This window comes from Tinamus guttatus, unplaced genomic scaffold, assembly GCF_059628265.1.
Source record: "Tinamus guttatus ecotype Peru unplaced genomic scaffold, ASM5962826v1 Tinamus_guttatus_pri_ptg000364l, whole genome shotgun sequence".
In the NCBI taxonomy this organism is placed as follows: Eukaryota; Metazoa; Chordata; class Aves; order Tinamiformes; family Tinamidae; genus Tinamus; species Tinamus guttatus.
The window spans coordinates 1,151,196-1,166,812 of record NW_028288898.1 but is presented as its reverse complement, the minus strand read 5'-3'; the positions used below and the strand labels follow the sequence as shown (position 1 = coordinate 1,166,812).

At 37.3% G+C, this 15,617-nt stretch overlaps 1 protein-coding gene across 1 annotated transcript; it reads right to left on the bottom strand.

Annotated features, from left to right (window-relative positions):
• Nucleotides 1–281: 281 nt before the first annotated feature.
• On the bottom strand, nucleotides 282–8,798 carry RBP2 (retinol binding protein 2). Its single transcript, XM_010226509.2, has 4 exons — nucleotides 8,726–8,798; nucleotides 4,845–5,023; nucleotides 2,031–2,132; nucleotides 282–397 (listed from the first exon to the last, which is right to left on the bottom strand). The coding sequence occupies exons 1-4, from the start codon at nucleotides 8,796–8,798 to the stop codon at nucleotides 344–346; spliced, it is 408 nt and encodes a 135-aa protein (XP_010224811.1). The 3' UTR covers nucleotides 282–343.
• Nucleotides 8,799–15,617: the final 6,819 nt, after the last annotated feature.

The window sequence follows — 15,617 nt, the reverse complement described above, 5'->3', positions numbered from 1 at the left end:
GTTATAGAGAGATACACTGTAATTGAGATAATTGGGAATATTTATTTTCAGCCTTGTTGCTAAAGGACTTAGAAATGTTCCTCTGAACACTATTACAAAGACTGTAAGAGTAGAGAAAAGCATTACTTGAAAGACAATTATTTTTATTTAACTCCAAACTGAAAAAGAAAATAATTTATGATGTTCACAGCTTTTGATAAAATGTGTTTATCTCCAGAAGCATGCATAAAAATGCATTAACACAGTGTCAAAGAACTATTACAAATCTAGTTTGGTTCTTTTTTTAGACAGAGCATAACTGCAAAACAGTATGATGAAGATCTGGAAGTGTTTCTGGTCGGGTTTAGTTTTTCTTCTTAAATACCTGACGGCACACCTGGTCTTCACATGTCAGTTCCTGCAACATTAAAACAATTTATAAGTATATAGTGGTACAAGCTGCATTTCACATATACCCCCAGCAATTATATGAGCGAGCAACTGCATTAAAAAGTAGTACCTACGAAAAAGAGAACAGGAAATAAAAATAGCATTTTAGATTTAACTAATAATAATCAGTTGTCATGCACTACAGGTTGCAGTAATTAAATTCTGACACTTGAATCGAGCTTTCTAAAACATAAAAATGAAAAATGCCTAGAAATTACTCTGTGATGAGAGACTTTTGCATGCTCTCTTATTAAAATAATGTGGTATAATATTTTATAATTTTCTTATTATCTCATAATTTATGAGAAGCACTGAAACAAGGGAAGTATAAGAAAATAGTGGAGAACACCTCAAAAGGATGGGGTCATTTGCTTCAGGGAACAGATGTGCCCAGCGATTGCTCCAGGCCGGATGAGCACAGAGTTCCCGGGAAGTGCTGCTCACGCGGTGCCGCCCGGCGCGCCTGCACGCTCCAGGGCGCGCAGCTGGCTCAGCCTTCTCACTGCCTAGTGGTCCCAGGCCACTGTGGCTTCAAAGCAAGCAGAAGAGGACTTTTTGGCCAGCACTTGGCCAAACTTGTGGTAGAGCGTTGAGAGAATCTACTTGGGGTCTCTGTTTCCAGCAATCTGAGCTTGTATGCCGGCACCAGCATGTAGGATCTTTGTTCAGCTTCAGGGTAGAGTTTAAAAGTGATGCTGGACAGCTGGCGTGGATACTGGCTTTTAGGGAGGTGGAGGGATATGGTTTTTTTAGTCCATTGCCTTGACCTTTGAAGCATACAGACTTCAGGCAATATTGGCCTGAAGAGTACGCAGCTGTAGGGTCAGCCTGTCGTGAAGTAGTTATCTAGAGGTTAACTGGCTTATTACAAGCCAGAATTAATAAACTATTCTCCATAATCTTTCTGTACCTGCTCTGTTGTCCAGCATTACCATGCCCATTTCTTGACTGCTCTTCCAAAAACTTTGGTATTATTACATAATATGTTATTTATCTTTCTGTCTTCACTGACTGCTCATTTCCTGCACAGGCCCTTGCAGCCTCTCTCATGCTCACTACATTTATCTTTGGGCCCTAGCTTATAAACTCAGCTCTTTGAACTTTTCTTTTTTTTATTGTATGAGCATAAGATAACTGCAGAGTAGATTGCAGAATCCTTTTGGGTATCCTGAGAGTGATTTCTGATCTGGATTCCTGCATAGTTCTTGTTAAAACTGCATAGTTCAGGAGAAGAATAATATTTTTCTCGTAATCTTTTCCCTATCCCTTTTTTTCCAGTACCAATGGTTATCTGAGAACCAGAAGATCTTAGAGGTGCAGCGTAGCCTGGAAGGGTTACTGGCTGAATGGCAGTGGACAGGAGCAAAAACTACTGGGATGTAGTAGTCATTAGAGTCATTAGAAAGAGTCATTGGGAGTCACTAGAAAGAAATTCCTGAGTTGTAGTAGAGGCAGAGGGGGTTATCTTAAGAGTTTAGAGATCAGAGCTGTCTGAATGAAGACAATTCTAAATGGAATAAATAACATAACCTTAGAAGTGGAAGTGTCCTACCTTACTGCGGTCTCAGTTATGTTGTATGTATCAGTTTAGCAGCCCTTACCAGATAAAGTCTGTCTCCTTCAATCCAGTGTTTCCAGCCTCTGTTATTCTTTTCACCTTTCTGAACACCCACGATTTGGTCACCATTCCAGGTCACTAGTGTCTGCATGATCAAATAATAAACGCAGGTAGGATAAAAAGGTGTTTATGAATACATGAAAACAAACTCAATCAAAAAATGACAAGATTCTGTTTACATTTGCTCTCTACTGGTCCTCATCATCCTCCTAAAAAAAACCTAAAATCAACCAGTGAACCAACACCCTAAATGCTTTCAAGGAGACAATACCATTTAGATGTGAAGCTTTTACCTTTCTTTTTATGTTATCAGTTTCCATGCATTTCTTCACATACACTCATACACAGTGTTCATTCTAGCTGGAGAATTTCTCAGAGAGTTTCCATATACTTGTATGAAATGAATGCATGAAAACTGTGTTTTTCTTCCTGTATGAAGCCACCAATAAAACCATTACAAGGTTTCATGAGTGAAAATCTGGGTCTTATATAAATTAGTGCAATGCTAACAACTTTTCTAACTCAGAGAAAATGTGTATTAATATACATCATGTTGTACAATGCACATATTTTGTAACATCTTGCATGCACTTTCACAAAAGAACTTTTAAGAGAGATGACCTTAAGCCAAGAAGAGAAAGAAGGTTTTACAGAGAAATTTAAAGTGTAGCACTAACGCAATGAAGGAGAAAGGCAGGGGGCTGGAGGTGAGGCGGAATAAGCAGCAGATGCAGGAGTGACTCTGTGACCTAACCCTCATTCTGGGTGTGCACAGGGACAGGACAACGCTGGTCAGTAAACGTAGGTGTGGGAGGTCAGGAAGGCGTCATGAAATTCTCAAGAGATAAAGAATAATTAAAAAAGGAGGTCTGTAGGCTTGGAGCCTAGGCCACCAGTCTCCACTAGAGTGTCTAGAATGGGATTCACTGAAGAACATACATTAATGAGGTATCTGCAACGCTGTGGGCTCTGTGCAGCTGAAGGATCAGGAGTTTCAGGAAACAAATATTTTCATTAGTCTAAATAGAAATCAGTAAAACTTATCTAAAATGGCTTGCTTCTCAAATCTAGCAAGTCATGCAAGGGTAAGCCAGGATGCATTCTGGAATATTTATCAGGCATTGAGGGACATATAGGTAATTACATGAGAGAAACGAAAACAGAAGTTAGCTAGATATCTGATGTCTACTCTTGAGGGGAAATTTAAGGTCAAAAGTTTAAGCAGTGGTAGACTCCCATGGTAAGCATGGCTCCGAGGATAATCTCTGAATTTTAGTCCAGTGTTTGAATTGCTCTCTAGTAATATTCATATAATAGAGGTAGGTCTGAATCAAAGTCGGTATGTGTAAGAGCAAGTTAAAAATGAAATAACGGCTGTTGAAAGAGACTAATCTGTACTTAGGAATGCTTAATTATTGTGGAATGAATGTATAATGTTGTCCAGTAATCTATAGATAATTCAGTATTTCTCAGGTTCATGTTGTCTTTCTCAGTCTCTTTGTACGGTCGGAAAAAAAAATCTTCAAAAAATTTCAGGCTACTTTGTTGCTCTGTTTCATAAATTTCCTCCCTCCAAAGAGGTTGACAGTACCTTCCCCAAATATATTATCCAAACCAAATTCTTATTTGACCTGAATGATCTTGTTAGTGCTAGTACTACCTGTCAGAAAAGACCGTCCCTATGAAAGAACATGTACTGGAAGTTCTGGCATCCAGAAGCTCCAAGAAGGGAGCTAATTCATCATCTACTTCAATCCTATCAGAGTATTTTTATGGGAGATACTGGACATGTTGATTCTTGTCCAAGAGCAGGATGACCATCTCTGAAATTAAAAGGCTTTTACAGGCTAAATTCACTACTAAAGTATGCTAGACTAAATTTGGAGCGATTTCCTTTCAGTTATTTTAGATATGAACCACTGTAGTTTGAGGAGACATTTAACCATGTATCATGTGTAAATCCTCATCAGAGACCAGCTAAAGTCAATGGAAGTTTGGTTATTGAAAAGCTCCAAGAGAATTAGGAGCTTAATTCATTTTCTAGTTCAGTACTGGATTATTTATTTCTCTTATGAGGGAACTTTCCATTACTAAGAAGACAAAACTCATTCCATTTCAGTAAACTTCTTTTTTATTTACTGACTTTTATGCTACATGCTCTATAAATTTAATCGATGATCTTTTATCAATGGTTGCCTAGTAATTTTGTTCATCTAACTTTAGTGTGGTTGGGGTATTTTTTCATTAATATAATGAGCAGATTGTTTTTTTTTAAGAGCGCTCTAGAGAATAGCAGCACTTTCCCTTCCCTCTTTTTCCTTGTTTCAAACAAACAATCTAATTTGTCTAGAGAAGAATGTTAGGTAAAAGTGATTAAACTAGGCAGAGTTACAGTTGTACAAGCTGTGCTTCTTTCTTGCAGCCAGATAATTGATAATGAAGAGAGATCAGAACATCTGCAAGTTAAGTGATTTTGCACAGAAATAGGCAGTGGAGGAAAGCAGTAGAACAGTGTAAGTCTATGGATGTAAGGAGTGATCTAAGTCATGATCCCTCAGATCCTCAGTGGTGCCTTCGATCTATAGAAAATTGGGAGCAACATTCAAAAGCATAAGCTGTGTCACAGGAGTATATCCTTGTGGAGAAAGTGATAGGGGAGAATTATGCTAATTATTTCTGTTTTGTAGTAAGTCACTAATTCTCGTATTTTTTTTATATTTACTTACAAAGTTGATTTTTGAACTGTTTACCAGTTGCCACGTGCAATGTAAACAGAAATTAAGCACTATATTAATACCTTTACCACTCGGTTATCGAGTCCTTTGGTATGTTCTTCAAATTCCACTCCCACAGTGAAGTTCACTTCATAGTTTCTGAAAGTGCTGAGTGTTTTTGTTTTAAAATTGTCTCCATCTTGAATAATCTCCTTTGTTTGTTTCAAGTGCTTCGCAATTTTACGAGTTGCAAAATCAATATCTGTTGATAAACAGGAAAAAAAGAGGAATCACAAAGAAAATCTGGACATTTGTTACCAGCATTTATATTTGCACATAATAAAAATATCACTATATTTAGTTCCATAAATGACATTTTTACCTGTAGCATTTTGGAGAGAAGATGATCATTTTTTAAAAAAGGAAATCTTGAGTTCTGTGTAAGCAGATCTTCAATTTGAGGATGTTCCTACTGACTCTATACCTATTTATGAAGATGGTGGCTGTAGAAAGGTTATAAGCAGAGCTGCAACATGTACCCACTAGTGGTTATGTACTGGCACATTAAACAATCTCAGTCTCCAGCTTTAGGAGAATTAAGACATCATGGGCAGTTAAGACTGACATTGCTTGGTGCCTTCTCAGCCTCACTCAGACTTTAAGCTGTGGGATGCTATGGGTGCATCATCATTTTATGCCTGAGAGCCGTTCTCCCTTCCTCGTGTGCAGTGTAAATCCCGTAGCTCCCAAGCATGGGGGGTTTTGGTCTATGTTGTGCCGGGTTACAGATGCTGGCCCCCCCCCACAGGGAGGAACTTCGAATAAGGGGAACTTCCTGTTCAGCAGTAAGTAAGCATTTTAGAATAGATGTGAAATCCAGGGGATTTGGGCATGTCATTTTTATATTGAATCTACAGTCCACAGGAGTATGCAAGAGGTTAACCAATTAATTAAAAATTACAAAAAAAAATCAAACTTATGGCTTATCATGGCTTATTCATTGCCTAAGGCAGCAGAGACAGAAGCAGATTGTAGTTAGATGCTAAAGGAAGAAAGATTTCTTCCTTTGTGTGTATGTATCTGCGCATATATGTGTGTACAGATGGATGATAAAAAACAGAAAGTCAAAAAAATCAGTGTGAAGCTTTTGACAGTTCCTTTTTAATATTCTGTCAGCATTTGTGCAGCACTGATCTCCTTAACATTCTTTACTTTGGTCATGATGAAGACTAACATTATAATATAAACAACTGCTTGCAACTGAAGGCATTGAGAGCTACCAAAAGGGGAATATATGTTACCGTCATGACACTTTGCCCCAGACAATCTGCCTAATGCCAGCTGCATTACCATCTGCAATAAATATTTCTGACCAGCTGGTAGTGAATCCTATTATGGTGCTAGATGCAAATGAAATAATCTCACATGTTTCTGCAGGAGATTGAAAAATGGTTTTGGTTTGTTAGCCATCTTTTAGTGGTTTCACATGGAAGTTAATCACTGTCAGCTCAGCAATGCCACGTACTAATGGAGTCCTTTTTCTTTTGGTAGATTCATTATAGCACTGTTGAAGCACTAATTGAATTGAGTGAGTGGACTGGCTTGAAAAAATTGTAACTCTTTAACATGGAGGGTAATGTTCTCGTTCAGTATTTATATTCAAGGCTTCTTGGGTATATATTATCTGCTGTGGTGGATTAAAGGTATCTCTGGGTCTGATTTATAGCCAGGTGACACAAAATTTAGATCTCTCGGAAGAAAAAAAAAGTCTAGATTTCCAAAGAAAAGCTATTTCTGGCTAAATATATTAGTCTCGTAGCTCCTGGAGAAAAATCAGGGAAGGTTTTATTAAAGCATGGTTTTCATAACTGCATTTTGAACAATGCAAGCAATAAAAATGAAATATTGTTCTATTATAGTAGATTAAAATGCTTTGTAACATGTTTATGATAAAATCAAAGTTTCTGACTTAAAGGGCAAAACTATTATTTAATTAAAGTATAGAAATGCATATGTATTAATTATAAGGATGGCTGAATTTAAAGAAAAGAGCCTCGGTGCTTTGAACCCAAGCACTTTAATACTTAAAATATCAACCACATGTAAAATTGAGAGAAACAGAGTGGAAGAGTGTGTTCTCACCCCTTCCATGTCATTTCCATTCACTGAGAACAGGTGAACACAAGACAGGTTTTCTGTCAGTCACCCTGTGGCCTTATGCATCTCTGTGATGTTTGTTTCACAACTCCAGCAGCAGTTTCTCATTAGTATAGAATACAGTGTATGTATGCAGGTATATAGAAAAATATCATGTATTAATGAAGAATTTAGGAATAGTGGGCCAGATCCAGACAACTCGTGCAAATTGCTTCTTCACCCCAACCAGTCGCTGGGCTTGTCACAGAGGAAGGAGTCTGAAAATGGTGTGAGCAGCCTGGGCAAGCTTCTCTCCCGTAGCAGCTGCCCAGGATAGCCAATGAATCAAGCCGTTCCGAGGGAAATTGCATCTCCAGGGCATTCCTTATTTTAATGCATTTGTTTGAGGCTCTCCAGTGGGTCAAGACCTTGCACTCGCATGAATTGTTACTATCTCTTTTCAAGCAGGCTTCTCTGTGTGGTGTCTGTAGTCCAGACCCCACTATAGTCTGAAATGATCCATTATTTCTCTCAATCTCCACTGAGAAATCAATAAAATCAGAAAAGGATAAAAAAACTCACTTAAGAATAAAATCATGAATTATCAACAAAGTAGCTTTCATCATGTGTTCTGTTTTAACCACTGAAATGGTTCCACATATGGCACTGAGTTGCTGTAAGCAATTAATATAAGTATTATGACCATTTTTGAAATGCAACAATATCACATCGGTGGTAGAAAGGAGACACTTCCATGCCCATCCAGGGTGTACTGAAGAAATTCATGTCACTGGTGATTTGTTTGAAAGTTTTATATTTTCATCCAAGTAAATAACTGTTTCTCTGCTGACCTAAGTAGAGGCAGGATTTCTTGCATGCCACTTGCATAATCATAATGACTTGGAGCAGAAAGTTTATTTTTTACGAGAACAAAAGTGCATGAAGGGCAATTTATATTGAAATAAAACAATTGATGAAGCTAAAGAACGTATTTTTCTCAGAATTCTCTCACATTCCTTACAATAAATGAGAATGTCAGTTTGGCTAAAAAAAAAGTTTTCAAACAACATAAAGTGAGTTTGATACGAAATGACAAGGATATTGCTAGCATTCTGTTAACACCGTTTTGATATTCCTCTAGCATCAACATAGCAGGTCTCTCTAATACCCTTCTCAGCAGATACACAAGCTTCGGCTGTCAGACAGGACCTGATAATAAACTATGAAGGTAGTAAATGAAAGCTTTTTAAACATCATCACGGAGGGTGTGGATCAAGTGAACTTCAGTTTAGTTGACCAAGTAAACATATGTGTAGGAAGCGTGTGATCAAAGCTGCCCTGCGGTATAAGCATCACTCCCATACCAGTTGTCGGATATTCAGCCATTTCCATTTTACAGCCTTTACCACACAACTGTTTTACTGTTTCTATAAATTGAAAACACTAATTAAATACTTAACACTGTTGCTGTTTTCATGATATAAAATATCCTGTTTCTTTTTAACAGAGCCACCTAGGTTGTGATTTGACTATTACAGTAAGATATACCTGGAATAAGAAAGAGCTTCTGTATCTAAAAGCCTATTTTTTCCCCATCTATATCTTTTTTTTTTCACTTATCTTAATAAGGATATCTTTGCCTCATTTTTTTTCTTGCCTATATGTTACATTATTGTAACTGCAAAAACATTATAATTATATAATTCTAATATGATTGCCAATAACTGTCATACCACATGACTAAAATAAAATTAGTTTCTCATTATTTTTTAAAGGTTTTAACTTATAATTGAAACTTTTGTCAATATAGTCAATATTTTTCGTTTACCTAAAGCAACCATGTAGCCTTCAAAGTTCTCATTGGATTCCATTTCCCACGTCCCATTGTAATCAGCAGGCATGGTGGCAGGCACTTAAAAGCACGGTCAGATCCAAAGATGAGGCTGGGAACCAGCTCTGCTAAGTGAATGTGTTATAAGCCTTTTCATATCTTTTTTTATAAAGTTTATGGTTTTCTAGATAATAAAGTTTAAAGGTCAGGATGATAACCCTGGAAAACTTTGCCTTCATTAACAGGGTTCAGCTGAACAGCTGGCAGACAAGGAACACTTTCTGAAATGAGTAGTACAGGAAGTGGATTTTACAATGACCTTTGTAAAGAACTAGTTGCTGTTATGGGTCATCTTTGAAATATATATAGCACCATGGCAAATTGTGCAACCCGGTTGAAGTTCTCAAAGTGAATTCTCTTTTTCAGTTCTTTTTTATATGCCATATTTCCCTACGAAGAACTAGTCTTACAGAGCTGACCATACTCAAAACTCCCGTTTAAAATTGACGGAAGTCTTACATGCGCACCAAGTGCAAGACGTGACGGAAAAGGGAATAATTCTCTTGAAAACATTTTTGATTTCCTTTGCTCCTAAAAATATTTTACCCTAGTATCTAATAACGGAATTGGAGATATTTCTCGTGTGCCTAATAAGTGTCCCTGTCAGATGCTGGCAGGCATGCTTCTTGTGCAACTGCATTTCCATATTTTCATTTTAACTTTAAAAAGGGCAGTCTACAGCAAGTTTGGCAAGTGTGAAACAAAGCCAAATGAATCATAATTGGCATGAATCCTATCTTGAAAAGTTAATTTTTAATTGCTCTGAAGTGGAGCTGTTTGACTTAAAAAGCTGTTTTCAACCACACTGACCATTTCTTACTTCTGAATTCTCTAAGACAAATGCTACTTGAGAAACTAAAAGAGAATGATAGATTTGTTATTTTGTTTTGATCTGTCAGATTCAGATGGCCACAAAAGAAATGGAAAATCTTCTCTAAATCCTGGGAAGCACAGAGGACACTAATGCCTTTGTATTTGTTTTACTAGAAGTATAGATGAAATGCCATAAATGATGTTACAGAGAAAGTCATATGTGAAAATCCTTACCCTTAAAACATTATTCTATGATGCTAACACTTAAAAATTTGATTTTACTTTTTTGCATTTTCCTTATCTCCACATTATATCATTGTTATTATTTATGCATTTTATATATATTAAATGATTATCTAAAAATAAGATAAGTTATTGCTCCAAAGTCAATCACTCACCAAAAATCAAGTTTAGTTGTGTAACTAACTTCTCTTCAGTTCCCTTGTGCACATGCATAATAATCCTTAAGTGTATTATAATTCCCTGGTTTTCCAGCTGTAAGATATTCCCTCCTTCAGTGCACTAAAGGGAAGATGTTCAGTTTATAAGTAGGTATTCCGTTGACTCCAAATGCCTAATGGTGGATGAATGGGGGGTGAATCACCTTGTATGTTTACATTCACATTCTAAAACTGGAGCATATGCTGGAAGCTTATAGCCAGAGATTTTATATCCTTGGTACTTTTAGTTCTGGAGTGTTTTGCTTGCTCTGTAATAGTCATTTTAGGAAAAAGATGAAATGTCTGAAATGTTATCATTTGATGTGATAATCAAAAATTGACATCTAGGAACTAAGAAGGAAACAGCCCTATTGCTGTAAGAATGCAGACTTAGACAGATTCAGAGAAAATAAATTATGAGATGAGAACATCCTTTTAATATAAGGCTATAATAAACATACAATTTTACAGGCTTTCCCAAAATTATTTTGTTTACATTCATTCCCTTTATTCATTTTTCTCTGTATTTTCTAATCTCCATATTAGGTTATCTCTAAGCCTATATTTATCCATCAACTGGAAATAGCTCTTTTAGAACCTGTTCAGGTAAATATGCAAAGCAGAAGTTTGCAGACACTAAATTTAAACAATCAAGGAAATGTCTAAATCGGAAATTAATAAAACATTGACTCGATACAATTTGGTGACGCTTCATGAGCTTTCAGCCAGCATTGCATGAAGGTCCACAAAGATAATTTTTAGTTTACAAATCAATATCCTGATAGGCAGTAAAAAAAATCCAATGACTGCCTAAATCATGGAAAGCCAATAGACAGCACAAGTAATTTTAAATCTGCAGATCACTGACCATTGCATCCGCAGCGGTCATGTGGGTCTGTGCCTTGCCACTTTTTGCTGATACAACTTCAAAATTTTGGCTTACTTTCCATTTCCAATCAATTTCACTTATCCTCTTTGCTCTGCATATGTGTGTATATGCAGCATGTATAGGCACAAACAAACTCTCAAAATGGCAAAAAAACATTTAATTCCTATGACCAGGAAATGATGAAGAAGTATCCTCCTCTCATCCTCCTGGTACCTGAACGAAGCTCACCCTTCTTGCTGTCTGAATGGGCTTATACTGCACTCTCCTTGCAATGGGCTATGTAGTAAAGCACAGTTAGGAGATTATAGATGGAAGAGAGCAACTGGTCAAACAAATCTTCTGTAAACTTCTGGGCACAGCGTCTTGAAAAGAATATAGCCTGCTTCCACTCTGGCCTTCCCTCACTTTCATTTTCCTTAAATTACCTAGTATATGCTCAGATCAGAGCAGAAAGAATGCCTTGTACTCCCTGATCATCTGTTAAACTCCAGGTTTAGCTTGGACAACTGGGATTTGGGCCTGGAGCTATTTGGTTGTTGTTTAATGCATAGAAATATAGCAAACTGCATAAGCTGTTCTCAGCAACCATCCTTCTCTGAAGGATCCAGGCAGAAACAGCATGGTCGCAGACACCTATTACTATTTTTAACTTGTTAGCACATGTGCACTCACTAGGTTTCTTTTTATAAAATTAATCGCCCGAAATGTGTTCTGTGATGGCTGCAATGGCTGTCAGAGGTGCAATCTCACCCGGCTTGGGGCTCTGTTAACACAGACAAGAGGAGACACATTATTGTGACAACTACAAGTGAGTTGGAGGGAGGAAATCCGCTTCTTGTCAGTGTGTGAGATGGTTTGCCCAGGGGATGAGGAGGGTGAAAAGAGTTTGTCAGCTGCTGGGCAGAGAACTTAGCAAGAAGTGGCAGTAGGAGGCAAATACAACAGAAAAAGACCAAATCAGAAGGTGTGATTTGCAGAATGAGCTAAGCAAATAATAGCATTTGGTTGCCCAAGGTTGTTAGTGGCTGCCTCTCGCAGTATCAAATGGCGCTAGATTGCAGTGGATGCTCCTAGCTCATAAGCTTCCTTGCCTGGTTCGATATAACCAAGCATAGCTAGGTATAGCTAAGCCACTCAGCATCTCGGCGTTAGTTAGAGTCTTGTCTTCAAATTAAACCTGCTGATTAGGCTGGTTAAGTCATTGGTGTTTCTGACTCCTAAGTTGGTTGGCTTGTTCCAGCATGGGCCTTGCAGAGAAGGCCTGGAATTTGGACCCATGTTATATATGGTTGTGAACGAAACACTTCAATGTTATTTATTGTCAGCCAAAATTGCCAAAATAAGATGTTTGGTGACAGCAAAGAGAAGGGAGAGTGAAGGGAGAGTGAATAGTATTCACACCTGGACAGAGGGACATGTCTGCTGTCTGTTGACAGAGCACTTCAATTCAGGTGAAGACGCAAAAACAGCTTTTTTTTTTTTTTAATAAAATTGTTGGCTTTCTGCCAGTGGTGGTTTTCTCCTTCTGATCAATCACAGTCTGTCTTCAATCTCATCTCTCTTAATCCTTCTGTTTGTGCTGATTTAAATATAGATGTTATGCATTTTATTAGTCAGAAGCCCTCTTCCTCTTTTATTAAGGGCTTGGCTTATCTCAATGGCTTAGCTGCTAAAGACTACATAATGTCACTGGTTATTGAGTTTGACAATAAGAGGAAATGGGTGAGTCATTAAAATGGTTTGCATTGGAAAAAATATATTGCAGAGAAACTGCAAACCTGTGAAGCTTCTGTAACTGCCAATGGACAAAGCTGACTTTGATTTACAATATAAATAGTAAATACCGAATTTATTCTTTGCTTAATTCGCTTTAGTACTTGTCCTCTTTATCCATGGACTTCACAAAGGCAGGTAAGAATTGTTAGCCTTTATAAAGGCAGAAAAACTTGAGAGAGAGAGGCTTGGCCAAGGTCATAAAGTAAGTCACTGGTCAAATCAAGTTATAGAGCACAATCCTTTATCTTATCCACTAAACCATGCTTCCTCTTGGGCTAACTTTAATGTAGATTGAAAACCTGACCCCATTTTAAGTGTTTTGTCATTGACTTTAGGGCTGCATAAGTTTTCCCTTCAAAGATTTTTTCAGCGTCTGAATTCCCTGCATGACCTATGCATTAATATCTGTAACTGTAATCTATAACTTAATTGTATTTATTCCGTGGCAAGGTTTTGTAATTGCAAATGCCACTTCTTATCGTCATCAGATAAAGGTTGCATTACTTAGACATTGAACTGGAATACTGATTGATGGTTTTCAATGAAAAGAGTGTAGAAAGCAGTGGTTTTTTCCTCTAATGCTTCCTTGACAAGCATAATTTAACTAAGAAAATGTGTGTCCCCTTTGGCTTGTTCATGCCTGACCATAACAGCTGAAATGTCATTTTAATCCAAGTTCTCATCCATTAGAAATAACATATTAAAGGATTGATTTTGTTGAACAGAAATAGTCTTTTTTACTGCATCAGGAGAACACTTTGGAGTGGTACTTGCAAAAATCTTTGACCTCAAGGTTTCACATACCTCATAACTGGTATAATCTGATGATGTAAAGCTTTTTTGTATGTAATCCCATGTTGCTTAAAAATCTAGAACCTAGAAAACCAATTAAACTACATCAGCTGTTGCAATTAGTGTACAGTTCTGAATTCACCATTGCCCTCTACAAAGGTGAAAACCACTCTTGTGATAGTCTGCAGGACCTAGAGGCACTGTCCCTGAAGGACTGTAAATTAAGCCCAGGTATATTGACCAGAACACACATTAATGTTCTGCCTCTTTGCTTTCTTTCAGTATGTCCTGTAAAGGATTTACAGAACTGTTATCCTAGTCTGGGAAAATTCCTAGAGAGCTGAGTGTATCTTTTTCCTGATTGCTTTGTGAAAGATCTTTCCATAAATCAGTTTTACTGCTTCAGCTAGAGAAGATTACTTGCCCAGTAACCCAAAACCTTTTTCCAAGCTACTGAATCATATCCTATGATGTTGCATATCTCTTAGAGCGTAGGCATGAGTCTCTATTTCCTGTTTTTCAAGGGATTCTCTATGCTGTAAATCTCATAAATTTATTTCTCACACACTGCTGCCCTTCTTTTCTGTTTGCTTCTCTCACTCTACAGTGTCACTTGGGCTGGCACAAAGGCTCTGCCTTCATTCTACCATATTCTTTTTTCTATTTAATTTGAGAAATGAAGCAGTGCTTAATTCCCTGATGAAGTAGAACATAGTAGAAAATAATCTTATATAATAAGAGTTTTTCTCAGTGGCATTTAGATGTCTGTATGTGTGGCGAATTTCTGGCGTTAAGTTTGCAGACGTTTGATAGCAATAGCATTTGAGATGGAACTTCGTAGTCATGCTTAGAAAATCGCAGGTTTGCGAAGTTGAAATCTTGTCTGTTTTAATATCAGACTGAGAGAGAATTCTGCAGAAATTCAGAGTCATGATGGTGATAATACTTTTCTCCAACTTCTATATTTATAGCAAGTTAACCATGATTAAAAGAGTTACTTTTAAGATAGTATTGGAGAGTTACTTTTCCACATAAAAGCTTCACAGAAAAGGTGTGAAGTATACCAGGGAGGGTTTTAATGTACCAACTGGGTTAATCTTGAAATAATAAAGAAAGAATCCTTAGGGATAGATGTAACAGTATATTTTTATCTGAAATTCATTACATAATTAGTACAACAGCTTGCCTAGAATGTTGCCAAAAAGCAGATAACTCAAGAAGGCCAAATGAATAAAGCAGAACAACCATGTATGCTTCTGTTTTGCTGAAGTATTTGATACTTTTTGATTAACAGCAAAAAAATCTCCATTCTGGTCTCTAAAAATTTTACCCATTTGCCCCTTTCAGACGGTGCTTGAAGCTGTCATTTGCAATTGAGTTTGCAATTTAGGAGGTCATTTAATGGTAGAAAGACAGATGTCTGTTGGAGCAATAATCAGTTTGGAAGGGGAGAAAATAAATCTTCTTCCTCCTTACATAACAGTGCTAAGGATTCAAATAGCATCACGTAGCAGCTACAGTGGCAAAGTCCGAAATGGTTGCAAGGTTGCAAGGCCCTGCTCGCGGGCAGTTATACAATCACGTCATGCCCACAGTTCCTCTGGAATGTGCTCATTGCCTCTGAAGAGTGATTTGCTATCTGTGTTCAACTATCTATCCTTCACTCTAGTGAGTAAAGGTTATATTACTGCGTGGCAGTCAGAAATATCTGAAGTCTTCAAGAAAGTATCATTATTACAACCTTTTGTACTGTGTCCATTAAATGAACCCTCACTAGACTTAGTCTCTTAACTGTACACTTTGAAAGTTCAGATTTAATAAAGGTACTATAGCCTTGTCCCTCTTCCCCCTATTAATACATTTTTCATTAGAGTCTCACCGTGCAAGCAGCTAAGTAATCTGCCTTCTATGTAGCCAGCACATGTGCATAGCTTTTTGCTTTTTGTCAGTGCATGGCATGGTCTTTTAATACTTCCCACATCAAGACAGAGTGCTCAGTACTTTGTAGAATCCCATTCAAGCACATTTTGTAATGTAGACAGTACACTGCATTTAGGTCTGTAATTACAAGTAGTAAGAAAAACATTCACATTGCTTTTGAACATGAACAAATACCGAA